At 36.2% G+C, this 17,964-nt stretch overlaps 1 protein-coding gene across 1 annotated transcript; it reads right to left on the bottom strand.

The window, feature by feature from the left end:
- Positions 1–598: 598 nt before the first annotated feature.
- On the bottom strand, positions 599–17,954 carry cul2 (cullin 2). The gene is made up of 21 exons (XM_066682817.1): positions 17,814–17,954; positions 14,692–14,832; positions 14,230–14,332; positions 14,011–14,105; positions 12,581–12,686; positions 12,270–12,352; positions 11,459–11,555; positions 11,003–11,113; positions 9,745–9,907; positions 7,930–8,054; positions 7,410–7,517; positions 6,986–7,045; positions 6,718–6,846; positions 6,280–6,366; positions 5,869–6,021; positions 5,553–5,630; positions 5,340–5,406; positions 2,976–3,178; positions 2,695–2,796; positions 2,354–2,470; positions 599–1,297 (listed from the first exon to the last, which is right to left on the bottom strand). The coding sequence occupies exons 2-21, from the start codon at positions 14,808–14,810 to the stop codon at positions 1,166–1,168; spliced, it is 2,238 nt and encodes a 745-aa protein (XP_066538914.1). The 5' UTR covers positions 14,811–14,832; positions 17,814–17,954; the 3' UTR covers positions 599–1,165.
- Between the last annotated feature and the right edge of the window lie 10 nt (positions 17,955–17,964).

Genomic DNA, 17,964 nt, shown 5'->3' with positions numbered 1-17,964 from the left:
CACCTCTGCGGTGCAGGTACCAGTATTCTGCCTTACAACGATTTAATCACTGACCAAATTAAAACATACGCTTTATGAATACTTACAACGATTTGTCTCTTGAACGTTCTCCGATTATACCTGCTTTTTTGCCCCCCATGGGATTGTAGTTACTTTACTCTGCCCCCTAGTGGTAAGTTGCAGAACCTGTTCAGCAAGACTTGCTTCATGTACAAATGTTTATCTTTTTCCCCTGGGTAAATTGAAATGACATCATCGAAACCACAAAACTTAGTGCCTTAAATGAGATGACAGTATATTGCTTCAGAGTACACACAACATGCTTTGCTGATGATGCAAACACAGTGGAAATGTGGAGCTGATCAGAAATGCTCATGTGGATCCTATTTAAAGAAGTTCCTCAGCCAAGAGGTAGCAACAACTGAAGCTATGGAACTGTGCTTGGGCTTGAAGAGAATCGTTTAACCATAAAACATCTACCTGAGATTTTGTCATTGTTCCCTACATAGAAAAAAAAGTGCTCTGATTTAGACTACTCTTTCAGAACAATCAAATCTCTCAGGTATTTACTATATAATATCTACCAAAAGTTTTTTTTTCTTAGATTTATTTATTTGACAAGCAGCAGATTCATGTTTGTTACCTCTTATTTGTTTACTTCTTTACATTTTCAAAGTAAATACAATTATCAGTATAACGGTTTTATTACAATATTTTGTCCTCTTACTCTGATACATTAAAAAAGAAAAACACACAACAACTGCAAACGTGAGAAAAGAAAGCATGGTTGTTTTCCTCAGACACTTTTTAAAACTCTGACACAACTCAGTATATCCGTCCGCTCCCTTGGTTTCTCTGGTTACGATTATATCGTCTAAAATGTATTATCAGCTCTCAGTTGAATAGCTATAGGCATTTTTCTCTTTTGTTTTCATTTGACGCACTTGGCGTGGCACTGGTGATGTTGTAAACAGCATAAAATCAGAAAGGGTGGGCTGGAGGGGTGGTGGGGGTGTTGATGGCTGCTGCCTGGTTACTTGAAGGCTCCTCCCCCTTATAAGACGGAGGCACAGTCCCGCTTCGTCCCATAGGGAGAGAGCCAGAGCCAGCCACAGCCAAAAATAAAGACATGGTTTTGCGGTCCGACCGCTGAGTGACGTTTCGTTTAGGCGACGTAGCTGTACTCATCCGCAGACGTCTGGCTTCGCTCTATGTACTGCTTGTCGATAAGCACCTCGATGCACTTCTTGATCATGCTGATACTGGGGTTGAATCGAGCTTTTGACTGATTGATCACCTGAGGGGGAGGAAAGAAATCAAAATAAATGAGTTAGCTTTCTGGCTCACACAGGAACAGGATTTAATCTCAGGTATACTGAGAATAAAAGGATACATGATATGGTAGTATCATTATTATAATTTATATCATATAATGCTTTCTAATGGTAATTAATGAGCAACTGCTATTTTCAGGAAAACATAGGAGAAGTTGCAAAACGGTTAAACCTTAAATAATTTGTGTAAAACATGTTTGTGTCATACAGTTATCAAACATTCAGATGTAAATGAAAACCACTTAAAATTAACACATTCAAATTTGTGCAGCATAAAACTCAGTAGGCTTTATTTATTCCAAAAGCAATACCTATAGGATACTCTGAGGGGAAAGTAATGTGAGGTCCAGCTCTCTGAAGAAAAGCTTCAAACAAGTGGCAAACTGCCTTTTAAACATATACATAGACTTATTAGTATTTACTGGTATTTATTCTGATGTTAGTGGGGATTGTTTATGAATAATACATGTTTTCTCAGCTGGTTGACTTTTGTACAGTAATGTAGGACTTACTATATGACCCTATAGATGTAATTTGTTTAAAAGGCATGTTGTGACAGTGGACCACAATATAGTCTCTCACTGAAGCCCTTTCAGAGCAGTCATATCTCACTCTGAAGGAATTCAGCTTAAAGACACTCGATAAAATAACCTCAGGGCCAAACCTCACAGTAAAAAAAGCAATAAAAGTAATTGTATTAAAAAATGTACACAATATTACATTGTTCAAATTAGAGCCACCACCACCAGGACAGTGAAGCTGTCACAACTTGGGCAAGACTCTGGGTTTGTGTATAAGAATGTCTGAAAAATGTGAGGTAGTTGAAGAGATGATAAACCATATGAAGGCTAAATAAAATGGTTTCTTTCATTGATTAATCCTATGTAAACAAAAGCACTCATTCTATGTGTTTTTTTTTTCAGTTTTCTTCTGTATTCCCCATAAACATAATATAAACACACACCAAGTCCCTTGATACATGCAAAAGTTAATCAAAACAATTAGAAATAAAGACTCACTTCTTGTATGAGGGCATTGTGTCTCAGAACTTTCCTGGCTTTCATAATCCTCACAATAGCAGCCTGTAAATACATTTTTCTGTCTTCATCCACAGCGCTCCTCGTCTGTTCCAATTCCTAATCCAGACATACAAAAATACAGTCATAAAACAGGCTTAATTTGACTACACAAACACCAATAAGAAAGATTTGATTTTTACTGACATTTACATTAGATTGATATTTCAGGATTCATAGTTACAGCCCACAATGTTCCGATGAACATACATTTCCTACCATTAACACTGTTAAATGTGATTAAAACAGATTACATACTATATATCTTAAGCACTGTATCGTACCTGCGGTGTGTCCCTCTGCATTGACGTAGTGATCTTAAACTTGGTCCTTTTACTAGTGAAACTCATATTTAGTGAAAATGTAGATTCAGTCTCAATTTCCTCCTAGATGTAAAAAGAAATCCATGTTAAAAACCACATAAAATGAACTAATGTCCTAAAATGAACGTTGGGAATATGTATGAAATGGGTCCAATTTTTATCCATGATAATTACAACCAATTAATTTAACTGGCTAAGTCCAATGACACAAATAAATCGTATTGGGTTCTATGCTAGCTTACTTTCTGTGAGTCGTGATTGATCATCTTGACATCTAGCAGGGACTTGATGGTCTTCTGCAGCTCCTTCTCACTCATCTGTGTGCTGTCCTGCAGCTCTTTATATCCCACAGTTTCACTGTTATTGAAGGCCAGCAGCACTGCCATTTGATAGGTAGTGACCATAGCCACATAGGGCTTTGACAAGTAGTTCATCTTCACCTCACCTGCAAGTGTATAAATAAATGAGTAAATAAAAGAGTAAAACATGAAATTAAATATCACCAGAATGTCTTTAAATATTTTCCATATTAATGATGTTTTATGAAAATATACACATTGGGATATTTGCAAAAAAATAGCATCATAGGGAAGTGATAACATTGCCTTAAGCAGTTTTGCCTGATGTTATCAACTGCTTTAATGTTTGCAGAAAATCCTTGTTACATTTCTAAAGAATGAGTCAACAATAGCACTTCCACTGAAATGGCACTCATCAAAGACCCTGCTGTCAAAAATGTTACATAAGGCCCATTGAAAAAAGAAACACACACAAACAAAAAAACAACAACAAATACCACAGTCTCAAAAGATGTAACAACAAATGTTTGTGTATGGGCTTTTGCCTTCTGTGCTAGTGTAGGACTGCATATGTTTTTATGCTGCAAGACATATGGCTGACCTCTGTATATAGATAAATTAGTAAATATAAATCATTCTAATCATGTTTGAATCCCATGCCTTTAGGAATGACATTACTACATCAATAAAAGTGCACACAATATTTTATGTAATGATAAAGCAGTCACGAAAGTGTTTCTTCTCTTTATTAAGGCATGTCTTAGCCTTGTCAGCCAGTCAGACTGTTGTTGACCTCTATATTAGCCAAACTGTGTTCAATTATAAGTTAATCTATTGGCCAGCAGTTCCACATTGTTGAAGCCTTATGTATTTCACCACAGCTTGTTGTGTCATTCTCTAGTTGCAGGTTGGGTTGCTTTGTGCAGACATAGTGAATGAAGGTAGATTAGATCATCAGTCTTTCTTATTTGACCAGCTTCCAAGCATTACCCTGCACAGCCTGCTAATTACATTCAACACAGATCACTGCCTACACTCAGCTCAGAGACTTTATCCACAAAGGTCTATAATAGTCTAGAAGCCTAATATACCTAGAGGAACCTGTCTCTATTCAGTGAAAAGTTCTGCAAGACTTCAGGCATTAGTTGTCTGGGGTGTGTTAGGTATTAAGAAAATGTCTTAAGGTGATATTCTGTTTTGGTTTTAAATGTTATTTAAAGTAGATATATGAATTTTCAAGGGAAAAAAATTATATATATATATATATATATATATAAACACACACAGAGTACTGTGCAGATGTCTTAGGCACCTAAGATAATTATATATTTAAACTGATGCCTTATCAGTAAGCATGGTGCTTCTATAAAGTTATTATATAATATATATTATATATTATGTATTAAATGTATGAGTACATTAGCACATCATTGTCTTCCGTAGATAGCAGGCACTTTAAAGTTTTCCTTCTCATCCGAATTTCTCCAATCACAACACAGGACTAATATAAGTCTCCCCTATTACAGAGCTGTACACACGTTTATGTGAGGAGCGCAAAGACGAGATTAAACGTAGCAAAGCAAAGACATCAGTTGTGGATATTCAGTGGAATTAAATGGAGTGAAAACAAGAATGAAAAAGAAAGATAAAACGAAAGTGAAGATGTTTAATTTGTTTTTACAATTAAGTAAGCAAAGGTCCAGCTGAAACTTAAAGGCCATTTAAGTTCCCAAAACCTTGTGAGCGGCCTTAATAGGCACTGACTACGTAGGCAGTTCTTTAAGTAGGCAGCATTCTAACTAAAGTCAATCATCATAAGGCAGGTTTGTATTGAGATACTCTAGAGAGCAATTGTGTCACGGCTTGTTTCTGCCCACTGCATGCAACTGGTGTTTACTTCCTCAGCTTCTAGTGTCAACATGATGCATTCTGCTTCTTTTTTTTTATTATTTATTATCACATTTTTATTTACTTATTTATTTATTGCTCTGGATAAAGAGGGAACTAGATTTGTGCCTGCGATGCACTCAGGGATTGCCTCAGTGGCTGAAGAACAGTTCAATGCTGCTTTGAAATTTATCCTGATTAAGTTATCTCAATAGGCAGCATATTTAAGGTATATAAGAATTGGGACAGTCTATGTGTCTGGAGTGCACACACTCCAGACACAAAATGCCCTCTATCTAGACAGCTCACAAGTTTTTGGGACAGACGTTTAGTGTACTTCATGCTCTAATCATGATATACTAAATAATGCCATCTTTCTGATGCACTGTACTAGTTGATGTCTATGCATGGACTGTTCACCTGTGCAAAGGTAGTGTAGCCAGGTCAACTTCCTCCCGCTGAAATGCTGATTATAAAATAACTCAAACTGTAAGAAAAGAGACATCACCATAAGTGAATATGTACTCTGTAAAGAGGACCACGTATGAACTCATCTTTAAAGATAACTTTGTTTTTTACTGATCCTCAACAATTATGGACAGCACATTATTTTTGCTGCCTATGAGAACTCACCATCTGTACACTTTTCTCCAATTCCTGAGGGATGGCAAATGTAGAGGAGGGGACCTGGGTAAGAGGCCATGCTCCCGCCTGCAAAATGTAAATGTACACACACACACACACTCTCTCTCTTATTTTTGAAAATCCCCTCATGTCTCTCAAAACTGAATCTTTGGATTTAAACCTGTCTGAATTTGTCATTCTTTGGAAAAGTCATGTCAGGTGTAATGCATGTCAAATTATCTGTACTTTACGCTTGTTGAACACATTTCAAACAATAACTTCCCTCTAGCTGTAGATGCTTGTGTGTCACCTCTCTTTCTCTCACCTGTAACACATAGATCTGAAAACTGATGCCCAGATCCACCACTATCTCCTGGGTTTTGATGAAGTTGTTGAATTTGTTGTTGAGGTCGGCACTAACACTCATGTCTGTGTACATTCTGTGTAGTTTGCTTGTGAACTCATAGCCACATGCTTGCTGCAAAGTAAAGAACCGATTAAGTGAGGAAGGAAAAAGAAGCAAACTAAAAAAAAAAAATAAAACACAGCTTGCACACATTCATCAGAAGAGGCCTTTCATTTCTGCAGCTGATTAGACGTAATGACAGCTGGTGTGTAGCAGTGGGAGGACTGGTGATTACCACTGAGTCACATCTGTGCACAACCTTTATAGTCAGAGTGCAGTATTTTTCACCACTTCAAAGAGACCCAGTCTGAGACAAGACTGCTGCCTTACCTTTAGTTTGTTGATCATAGCTTCCTCAGAGTCCATGGATAATGACAGGCCGTGTATTAATCTCTTAGCAAGCATTCTTGCATAAAACTGAAACAGAAGATTAGTTACTTGCTGAGGTGTAAAACCAATAAGTATGAGAAAAATAATTAAATATTAATGACATTAATATATTTATTAAATATTAATAAATATTAATAATCATTCAGATTTGGCCAGTATGTGTAGGCAATGTGATAATTATTCTGATAAACGTCACTCTGTTTCAATAAAAAGTAAAGAAAAAAACCCTGCTATAAATCAGAATAAGTGATTAGACTACACAAACAGAATAACTCTATGTAATATCTCATGGCACATATTGAAAGGGTCTTTGTGATATTATATTTCTGCCCTAATTACCCACTCCTAGTGCTGAGTCATCTTTCCTGCTGAACATACCTTTTGAAAGACGTCTTTATCATCAATGTACTTGAAAACAGTAATAAAGCTAGTCAGCTTATCCTCCACCTCATTCTCCGTCATCCCCTTTGCTGATTTCTTCAGCAGATTGTCACAATACTTGGCAAGCTGTTCCCGCACAAAAGAGTGACAAAGAGATCACAAAAACACAAACACATACACCCATAAGTGCAGCACACACTATGAAAATCATGTTTCATAACAAAGCATATTATTCTCTTCTAAAATGTACAAGCGACACACGCACCAGTTCAGGCGCTTTACAGATGGATTTGGGCTCTCTGTAGTTTACTACTGAAGTCAAAGCCTGGAACAGAAACATAAAATGAACTCATAATTAATTGTAATGTTTCTACATGCCTCAGACAACTTAAGCCACAACCCTATGATGCCACCTGCTGGACTAAAATTATATATATAGTTAATTAAATATTGTTAGTACCTATACATCATTTGATGTATCAAAATTCAATGTATGCTCATTTAAGCACCCACACAGACAGGATTAACCAGTTGTAACATATTAAACACAAGTCATCTTGTAAAAAATGCTATAAAACTAGTACTCTGATTGCCTGTATAAGATTTATCTTAGCAGTTTCAATAAAGAACAATAAATACCATTATCTTTTCTTTTATCCTTTTCCTATTTGAAATAATGTAGAATGTACCTTGTCAAGTGCGCTCATGAAGTGTTGGTCCCCATTCAACACTGTATTGATCAACTGGACAAATTTACTATGGACCTCCAACACAGACTCCACAAATTGGGTTGGCATCTGCAGCAAAGACAGATAACAGTAAAAGCGTTTTAAAGTACCAGTGAAACCAAATCAGAAAAGAACACATAAACCTTTCTTTAGTAATAATGTCACAGAAAACAATCAATTGTTCCAAGACCAAATTACCCAACATCTATTCAAAGTAACATACCAATTAGCCTGGTTTTCCCAGGCGACCAGCAGCTGTGCTAGAATGCTGTAGGTCTTCCCTGCGATTGTGTAATTTCTTAAGATCAATTACTTTATTAAATTCAAATAAAAATAAATATGGATACTTACACTTCAATTCCTGTTAAGAAATGTAACAAATTTATTATGATGTGTATCTATTGCATTAATTAGAGTTCCCACCGAATATATGCAACCAAAGAAAAAAAATGAATTTGTATTAATTTATACACAAACTCACATTTTCCTGAGAGAGGTTACTGGTGGCTCGGAGCCCCTCATCATGAATGTGCACCTGCAGCTCCTGTATCATGTGAGGTAAGCCGTTGGAGACAGCCCGCAGCAGCGTGTACATGTTTGCCATGTCTGAAAACGAGCCAGCACAAGCCACATTAAATCTCCATATTCAGTAGTGAAAAACAGGGCTTTGTATTCTGACACAATCTCACTGTTCAGAATAAATGCTGGTTCACAGTCACCGTCACATTTGGAAATACCATGGCAGAGAATCATGGTTTGAAAGAGTAGTTATACACACGCCCACTCTGAATCATTATCCTTTCATTATCTCTACAACACCCCTCTGCTACTGAATGCCTTCAGACACGGAGAACTCATTCAGAACGGCCAGTGAATAGCATTCAATAGACTGTGAGTAACTGCCTTTTTTGTTTTTATGTTTGACAAATAACATTCATATTGAAAAGTTTAGACACTGGCAATCTAATTATATGTTTAATAATTTTTTAAAAGGAAAGTAAGTTATCACCCTCTTCCTGGGGTGCACATGCCTGCAAATGTTAATACACAATTTTTATTTGCTGGGTAAACATAATGAAGAAAAATATGTGGGCACATTCCACTTTTAAGTGTAAAACTTAACAAAAACAGTAATTGTAAAATTGAATTTTGGAGTGGCGTGTCCCTGTAGCAGATATACTGAATTATCTTCTTTTGAAAGATCAATCAGGATTATCAATCAGGCAAACCTAGATCAGACTAGGTGTGCCCAAACTTTCCTGCTTGTATAATTTAGTCCCTTATCTTTCCTAATTACAACTTGCCTAGTTCATTTTCTCCATTCCTTCACACTTGTGTACAATTACACAGTATTCTTCTGGCAAAGAATAGCTGATGGTCCCCAGGTTCAGACTGTTTACCATAGTTGGCTTGTCATTTAATGTTATGTGCTCAGACTTTGGAAAACCACCAATGTTAATCTGCGATCTTTGGCGTCACAGCAACAATTTCTCTGTCCTTGTTTCTCTTTTTTTCTATTGATTCACATTCGTATTAGGTAATAGAGAGGAAATTTACAGTCATTGGATTTTATCTACAGTTACCAAGGAGGAAAAAACAGTATGTGTGAAAACCTGTTTTTGATATGAAGCTAATGATAGTGTGGAGTTTACTGTCACTGTACTAACAATAACATTAAAAATGTTCACAAGCAAATATTAGCCCAATTCAATTTCTCTCTCTCTCTCTCTCTCTCTCTCTCTCTCTCTCTCTCTCTCTCAAAAACGCCTTTTAATATATTAAATTTACAGTTTTACAGATATTTACAGTTAGTTTAAAGTTTATATGCAAGCCAGAATGAACTTTAACATGAAACACATAAATAACTTTAACCACAAATGACTTTCCTTCCTTTTTAAAAAAATCACACTGCCAGGCTCCCTGCACCTGACATAAAGGCATTCCTGCAATAGTAACACAATTATTGACATTACAAGCCTTTCTTTTAGTAGTGTCAGATAATACTGTTTGTATAGTTTTTGTTCAAGTGTCATAAAGCTGTAATCACATATGTGATACTGCAGAAGCTAAACCGTAGCAAAAAATGCATTGCAACATAAAAGCAATTAAAATGCTTATTTGCCCATGTATCTTAATTATTCCAGCTAATATCAAGTGTCCCTAAAAGCTGGAAAATTCCTGTTTACAAATTAACGAACAAAGACTGGTGTGCAAGTAAATACAGTTAACAGAGCATTAAATCACATTTATCGCCTTGTGTAAATATATTATGGCAGTAAATGAAAAGTGCACACACCATCTCTCTTCTCTTGTCTGACGATGTTCTGGCACTCTCCGTGTAGAAACTGCAGGTGGTCGGCCACCATCCTCTGCTGGCATTCGTGAATGACTTTGGCATAGGAGCTTGGGTGCAGGTACTTCCGACATCGCACCTCTTCATCTTTCAACCGCCCTAAAACCTTCAACCAGAAAACAACAGACACGAATCATTAACCAGTAGAGACATGGAGGAGGCTATGGAGACATGCCAAGACACAACGTTTTCATTTTAACTGCTTCTGGATCTAATTCTACATAATTAGTAACTTACAACCAACATGATATTTAATGATTTCATTCATTTATTCAGTATTCATTAAAATCATTCCAGCTGCACAAAATCTTTAAAAAAAATCTTAGCACCATTTTTACCAATGTAATCTGAATGAAGCTATTCCAAGTGATTCTGGGAAGAGAGACACGCATATACAATAATCATGACAAAGAGCTTAGGGCTTATTCAACCACGTGGAAAATCCTTTTCTTTCTCAAGTAGGCCGATCAAAGCCCCACAGGTATACTAAACAGAATTAAGCTTTTATTTGATACACAATTGGATTCACCAAACCTTAAGGACCTGTGTCTAATCAGATGACATTTAAACCAAAATGAATAGTAAATAAAACATGTAACAGAAATCATAATGCCAAGTGTTTTGAGTATATCAACAATCAGCAGTCCAGGAAAACATCTACATTTAAGTGGAATTTCCACTGAATCCCAGAGTGGCCCTATCTCACTTTCCAGCAAAAAGAAATTTATGGAGAGATTACAAGCTTCCACACCAGCATGTCTGTGTTTGATTACAAGATTCAACAGCATAACAGCTGAAATATGACACAAACCTTTATTTAAAACACAACAAGCAGTATGTTGTAATGCACACTGAAAGATTGAATCTGACACATATGCACGAATTAAACAAGTATGTAATTACTGGGAAATTTTCCAACCAGTTAGACTATTGTACCAGATGTGCCAGGATGTCTTACAGGAAAAATAATATTTGGATTACAATCAGGTAAATAACCCAGACCAGCTGCAAAGTATCATGATGATTAAAATGTGTGCTTGCAGAAATGCAGGTTGAACTCACTACAACTGTTTTTAACCAGAAAAGAATTAACGTAACGTCAACAACATGAATGAAGTGATTCACAGGGGTCAGTCCGGAAACAAAAATAAAAAGACTCAGTATACATGCCAATAGTCCTACATTGCAGACATCATCTTACCTTTTCCATATACTGAGAACAATTGGACTCTTGCAGTAGGTTGGAGGCTTCTTGCTTGTAATACTCGCCTGTTTTTGTGAGAAATGGCCCTTCAAAAATCTCTTGATAAAACTAGAATGTAAAATAAAGGGTGTGATTGCAATGTAACAGACATGAAACATCTGTAGATTTTCAAAAATACTACAGCAGAACATACTGGCATGCTATTTTGCTTTTATTTGTTTTAAATTGACCTAGAGAGCTCTTAATAAAAGCTATAATCTTTAACCTAAAAGTATTAAATTAATCCAGAAACATAGACACAAAGACACAAATTAAGCTTAGGCCTATAATAAACTATTTTCCATTGATGGTCCACCACTGATTTGTGCAATTCAGTCTAAGACTAGGCATAATAGACAATGATAATGACAACAACAAATACTATAACTTGTCACTACTCTTTGTGGTACCCACCTTTAATGGAAACTTTTTCTTGTACTGTTCAACATGAACAAAGGAGTTGATAACCCCATGGATTACTTTCTGATTCGGATCCTCACCACACCGGTCGCTAAACAGAAAAAGCATTGAATAAAATTAAAATTTTTGCTATGCCAAATTTAGAGTTGGTTAGGGGTATTCTGAAATTTACGGAAGCCCTGAAGGTCAAGCTTAATACAAAACGTTTAAAGTATGTTCCTGAGACTAAGTTCCACATTATTTTTTTTTCTGCCTGTTATACACATCAAAAACAACTGAAAGAAAATATATTTCTAGCATCTTTGTACAATTTTAGCCGTCAAAGCATAATATATATTTTTCCTTCCACAATTTTTTTTCCTTCGAAGTAAGGTGTGCCTGAGAGTGAATAAATGATTAATAAGCTAATATTTTCCTCACTGTCCTTTTTTTTTTTACTTAAAAAAGTACCTGCAAAGTGTGTTTACTTAAAACGTTTGTCTTCTTATTCAACAATACATTACATATAACGTTGTGGGACACAAATGACATTCAACCAAAGAAGGCTGTGTCTCCTTACAATTATATTCAAAGAAGAAATAAGTAAAATATCATCGCTATCAGTAAAGTGTACAAATGTATGGTGTTCTGTACATGTGTTGTTCAAATTGGCCATTTTTAATGCACCCTCTGACGTTCAGGGCTTCCATTAAAACAAAACAAAAAATAATTCTAAGAAGTTAGAAAACTTACTAAAATGTACTGCTGAAGGACACGTTCATATCTATTTAAACATAACTGTTTTATTCACTTAAGTTCAACTCACTTTTTGATCTCTTTCAGAAGCATTCGGATCAGCATGGCTTGAAGTGACTCAATCATAAGCTTCCTCCACATATCCAGTGCAAGCTGAATGTGTAAAGCATATTTACATTTTATTAAAATAATTATTAATGTTGATTCAAATCAATTCTCTGCACTGTAAAACAGCCTTTAGTTAGCAAGCATTTATTTATGAATATTTGCAATTATAGAGTTGTATAATTGACTTAAAAATCATACACCATCATGTGACACATTTGTGTAAAATATTTATTCATTTCAGTTTAGGAACTGAACTTCCATTGAAATGTTTACCTCTCCAATCTCCATCAGTGGTTCATTCATATCTACCCCACCATAGCCATACTGCAGGTCTGCTTCAGTCAGTTTGTTTTTCTTTATAAACTGTGTGTTGAGATACCTAGGGCAAAGCAGTCAGACGATCAACATCAGATAATTAATTGTTGGTGCATATATTTCTGTGGGTTCCTTACATACAGATAGTAGCACATTTCAATGGAGTCACTGGGTGGAACATTAAAGATGAGAAACAAGCAACAATTACAACATTACAATGAACCACTGTCGGTAAGTTGTTTATTTCCACAGCCGGCCAAGCTCAGCAGGACAGTGACACTGCCACAGCCCAGCACTGTGAACTTCAGCATACTGAACTGCTCTTAACCTTTGAATGTGTCTGCAAGGCATTAACATTTGACATGAAATCAAATAAAAAACAGAAATAAAGGGCAATTCCAGTCTGGAATTGTCCATGTTCATGAGTTATTAAATGTCCATGTTCATGAGTTATTAAATGTCCATGTTCATGAGTTATTAAATGTCCATGTTCATGAGTTATTAAATGTCCATGTTCATGAGTTATTAAATAATGATTACGCACATGCTATGTTTACTCCAAATGTTAGTTATCTGATTTCCCTCTGCAGTCACCAGCCAGCAAACACATTTTAAACTGCTCACTTCGGGTTTGAACTTCAAATTGACAGTAGGTTTTTAAGCTCATCCCACTGCCAAGATGCATATTCAGATTTTTATTTTCTAATCTTTGAACTTTGATGATTCCCCACAAATACTTACAAACAGATATCAATGAGACAAGATACAGACACAATGGTTACATTTTTCAAATTTGTTGGTACAACATGTTGTAATGCTTTCTCACCAGGCCTTATTTAAACACAAAAATACACTGAGGTTCTTTCCAATCTGTACAACTTTTAAGCTAATAATATGAAATCTGATGTGTCAACCTCAAAAATGGGACAGCATATGGACTTGAAACACTTGTGAAATGCCTTAGGAATTACAACAGACTCACAGTATTAGAAATATGATTGTACCTCTTATAGCCGATTCTGGCAAAAGTGGAAAAATCTGAATTGAAATTCAATTCAGAGAGTTGGTGCTCAAATGTAACTACTGAGTTCCAGTTACTGCAGGTTTGCATGCAACATGAATATTAGCCAATCACTTTTATGCACTCTGAAAAGATGAGGAATGGCTGGATTTACTAAAAGACTTGAGGATAAAAGGCTTCATTTCCAAGGAAACCCGCCATCTAACAATAGGCTAAAAGATTCAAGGTATTAGTAAACAAACTACAGACCTGGATGAGCATGTTCATGGTGAATCATATATTTCAACACTTTAATAAGAAGTAAAAATGATAGGAAAATGCAAAAGCAAACACTTTCAAGCACACAATTGCATTTAAGCACACCCACCTGTATAAGCAATCCATGTAGTCAGCACCCTTACTGTATTCTTCCCAGTATCTATGATACATCAGCAGAACTTTCTCCTCAGACTCCAGCACTTTCTGCAAATAGAGACACACCTCAGCTTAACCCATCTTGGGCATTAGACATATAGACCCAGTACAATTAGATCCAAGCTCACAGTGTATAACATCAGGTCAACTGTAGCCCATCAACCGTACATACCTTATATAACTGCCGAACATGATTCTCCAGAAATATTTTAGTCTCTGTGTATAGCCGTTCACCCAGTGGTTCTGGGTACGCAACACACAATGCGTAAATGTCACTGATGGCTGGGTTAAAGTTAAAATATGTGTAATTTGGGAAACTGGAAAATTTACATTAAATGGATTAAAAAGTGCAGATAAGTTTGACAATAGATTCTTCATCTAACATTGGTTTAAATAACTTTTCATAATTGAAACCCCAAACAAAAATTTGAAAATAATGAAAATATGCCCTTGCAACATTTTATATACTAAGACTAATGCACTTGAAGCATGCCTAATAAGGTTTTCAGTCAATCATGTCACAGAATTACCTTGCACTAGCAAGTCAGAATGCAACAATTACACTGAAAGCCCAGTGGCCTAAATATGATACGTCTGGACACATGGAGCATGTTTTCTATTTAATGTAGGATACGAGAAACGATCGTTCCAAGTTGCTCTCTCCACGTAGTCAAGCATCACCACGGCCCTTATGGTCGTCAGCAGCTTGTTCCATGTCTCATCAAAGTCCACCACCCGCGGCTTTAACGACATTGTGTGTGGATTCCACCGCAAGCTGCAGGGAGAGGGAGAAAAAAATACTAAAAATAATGTTTTATGTACCTGAATAAAGGAAAGCATAAAGTTAAGACTAAAATGATCAGCTACACTAGATGTCCAAAATCTTAGCATTCTGTTAAAATAACTGTCCACTCTTTGCTGCAGCAATAATCTCTACCCTTTGGTACATGTTACAATATTGCTGTGAGGATATGATAACAAATAAGTTCAACTATTTAAGGTGGAAAAATTATGGATCACTTACGTTCACTCCACATAGTTTAAAATGTTTTGTGTGGCTCACCTTAAAAAAATTCACTATTTAGAAAATCTGCAAAAATACTTTTGGTCTTGTAGTGTAATTAATCCTTTATTAAGCTCCCAATACTGAAGCTGTCAATTCTGAAATATAGCAAAGCTACAAAAGATAAGATCGTCATCCAGGGAAACACAGTGCAACATATTAAAACAAGTTAGTGTGATGCTATAATACAGTTTAATAAAGAAAAAAACAGACTATTCACAAATATAATAAAATACAGTTTAACAACTATGTAACAGAACAAAGAAATGGCTGAACCTGGTGTTAGCACTGCAAATTTGAAATGAGTATGAATGATTGACAGCCCTGTGATCTACACTTTCAGCCTCTTATGTCACAGAAGCAGAACTAAACCCAATGCAGAAGAAACATGAGCAGAACCATCACTACATACTCAGGTCTTTCCGAAGGCTATCCCTACAATGCCTGTGGTTTATTAAAACATTTTATATGAAGCTGTCTTGGAACATAAGCTTCTTATTCACTTTTACAGTCCCAGACACAGCTGGATGAATGAATAGCCCACTGAACAGTTTTAACGAAAGACAAGCTAATCACTAGATGAATGACAAGCATTTACATATATTAACTAGTTCATTTATGCGTGTTATGTTTCTCGTGTTATATGTTTCTGATCCAGAGAGTAAGAGACTACAAACACACACACACACACATTGAAAAACATTGAAAACTTTGTTTTCTCAGAAATAACTTGAAACTGACTAAACTTGGCATCCATCATTGTTTACTCCATAGTGAATACAAATCAGGTTTTTAAATAAATGAAACCAAATGAAGAAGGCATGAATAAAACCATGAGACATTTAATCTAATATTTTGTTGCACAACTTTAAGCGAATGAGACTTCTGAACCTGAATGAGACTTCTGAACCTGTCTCAGGTTTAAAGAATGCCATCTACAGACTTCATGTTTTAGCTCTTTCCATAGATAAGACAGGATCCAGATCAGGGCTTACAGAACATTTCAGAACAATCCAGTGTTCTGGTCTTAGTCAGTCTTGAGCGCTTTTAATTGTGTGTTTTGTGGCATTATCCTGTTGGAAGACCCGTGACCTGTGACTGAGACAGAGCTTTCAGATACTTCACAGTATCTTGATAGACTTGGGATTTCATTGTGCACTGCACAGATTCAAGACATCCTGTAGCTGACACAGCAAAGCAGCCATTTTTCAAGTATGGTGTTTTCCTTACTTAGAAAGCTTCATCGTTTAATTTCTTTATATTTAAACTGGATTCACAAGAACATGAGGCTGCTTGTCTTATAGCCTTTTCCTTAAGCATGCTTGTCTTCTCTTTCTAACCCCCTCAGACAACACACTCGTTTGCTTTCAGTGGACCATGTTCAGTGTGTTACAAACAATGGTGCCCAACAGCGGTGACCACTTTTTTCATTTAAATAACTTTCATGCCAGATAAGACATGTGTGATACTAAATTAAGAAAACAATTATTAAAACATTACTATAATCCATTCATATTTATATTTATATTTGTTCTATGTGTACCAATAAATCTGTCTACGCTATTCCAAAATATATTTACAGAATAAGCATCTATTTATCGCTTTTCACATTAGCTTTGCTTCACTTTAATATATAACAAAGTCATGCAGTTATACATGAAAAATTGTTTTTAATTTCATCAGTTTTCAGGAGGAATTAAAAATTGTTTCAAGGAGCTGCAAGTGTACAGACACATTAGTCCATGTCGGCTGTGATACACATTTTGAAACAACTATTCAGTTTATGCTGATTTTGGACATAGCTGAAATGTGAAAGTGGCCATAAGTTTTTATTTCCCTTGTACTCGAAAGTAAGTTGAGTAAAATCTCTTTAGGGTGATAGTCACAAAAATGTTTCCTGAGATTTTAATCCTTTAGCTCCTTATTTTTTGACTGTTGACAAAAAAAATCATTGTAGAGTTAGTGTTTTATTAAAGTGACCACAAGACAAGTGTCAACAACAACAACAACCAGGGGGTGTTCCACACATCAGAATTGTTTTCCCAAAGTTAAGCATGTCCAATAATAAAAGAGCTTAAGTACACTTCTACTGGACGGTCATGAACTTTGGGTTTACTTTATCTATCTAAATGAGAAATACTGTTTTTTGTAATACCTCCCAATGTCCGCCGTGGTCCTGGTCTATCACTAGCGATATATAAAGCCACGGGGAGATTATGTGGTCGGTTATACTGTTAATTAGGAAGGTTAGATCTGAATGAAGGCTGAAGCTGAAGGTTTCAACGCGAGCTTAAGGGTTTAAAATGTGTTCTAGTTACTGAAAACAGGGCTAACGAATATAACTGTACAGAGGCCTAGTCAGTTAGCCTGGTTAGCATCCGGCTGCTCTGCAGTGACATTTCGGTTTCGTTTACAGAGCTGGAGCATGAGCTGGATAATAAAGACTACATTTACACTGAAATAGAGGTATAACGTGGGATGTTATCCTCGCGGTGAAGTCAGATTAACGGTCGTTTCAGTGTGAAATCTGAGCTCTAATGTTATTTGGACACACTCAGCGGCCAGTCGGCTAAACGTAGCCTTCTATACACTGAGCTTTTTATGATTTATTCCCTTTAACACTCACTGCCAGGTGTATGTATATGTTTATAAAACACTACTAATAACGGAGGCGGTGTGTAAATGTGCTTTACCTCGGGGTTCAGTGTCAGTGAGCTGAATAAAAGTGAAGAAGTTCCCCCGCTGTCAAAGTGCCTGAGACCTCTCACTTAAGACCATTCCATCGTACAACCTCAGGGGAGACAGCACTCAGTCAGCTGGAGGGGGTTCCGTACCAGAGTAAAC

Source organism: Hoplias malabaricus, chromosome 10, assembly GCF_029633855.1.
Source record: "Hoplias malabaricus isolate fHopMal1 chromosome 10, fHopMal1.hap1, whole genome shotgun sequence".
Classification (NCBI taxonomy): domain Eukaryota; kingdom Metazoa; phylum Chordata; class Actinopteri; order Characiformes; family Erythrinidae; genus Hoplias; species Hoplias malabaricus.
Note: the sequence above shows the minus strand (reverse complement) of the source record. Positions and strands in the feature narration are given on the sequence as shown.

Excerpts from the sequence above, each read along its gene's own strand:
- cul2 (XM_066682817.1), bottom strand. The coding sequence starts at position 14,810 with ATGTCGTTAAAGCCGCGGGTGGTGGACTTTGATGAGACATGGAACAAG. Across the intron at positions 9,908-11,002 it reads GTTCTCAGTATATGGAAAAG|GTTTTAGGGCGGTTGAAAGA; the intron begins GTAAGATGATGT and ends TTCTGGTTGAAG. Across the intron at positions 5,407-5,552 it reads TGGAGAAAAGTGTACAGATG|TTTGAGTTATTTTATAATCA; the intron begins GTGAGTTCTCAT and ends CTTTTCTTACAG.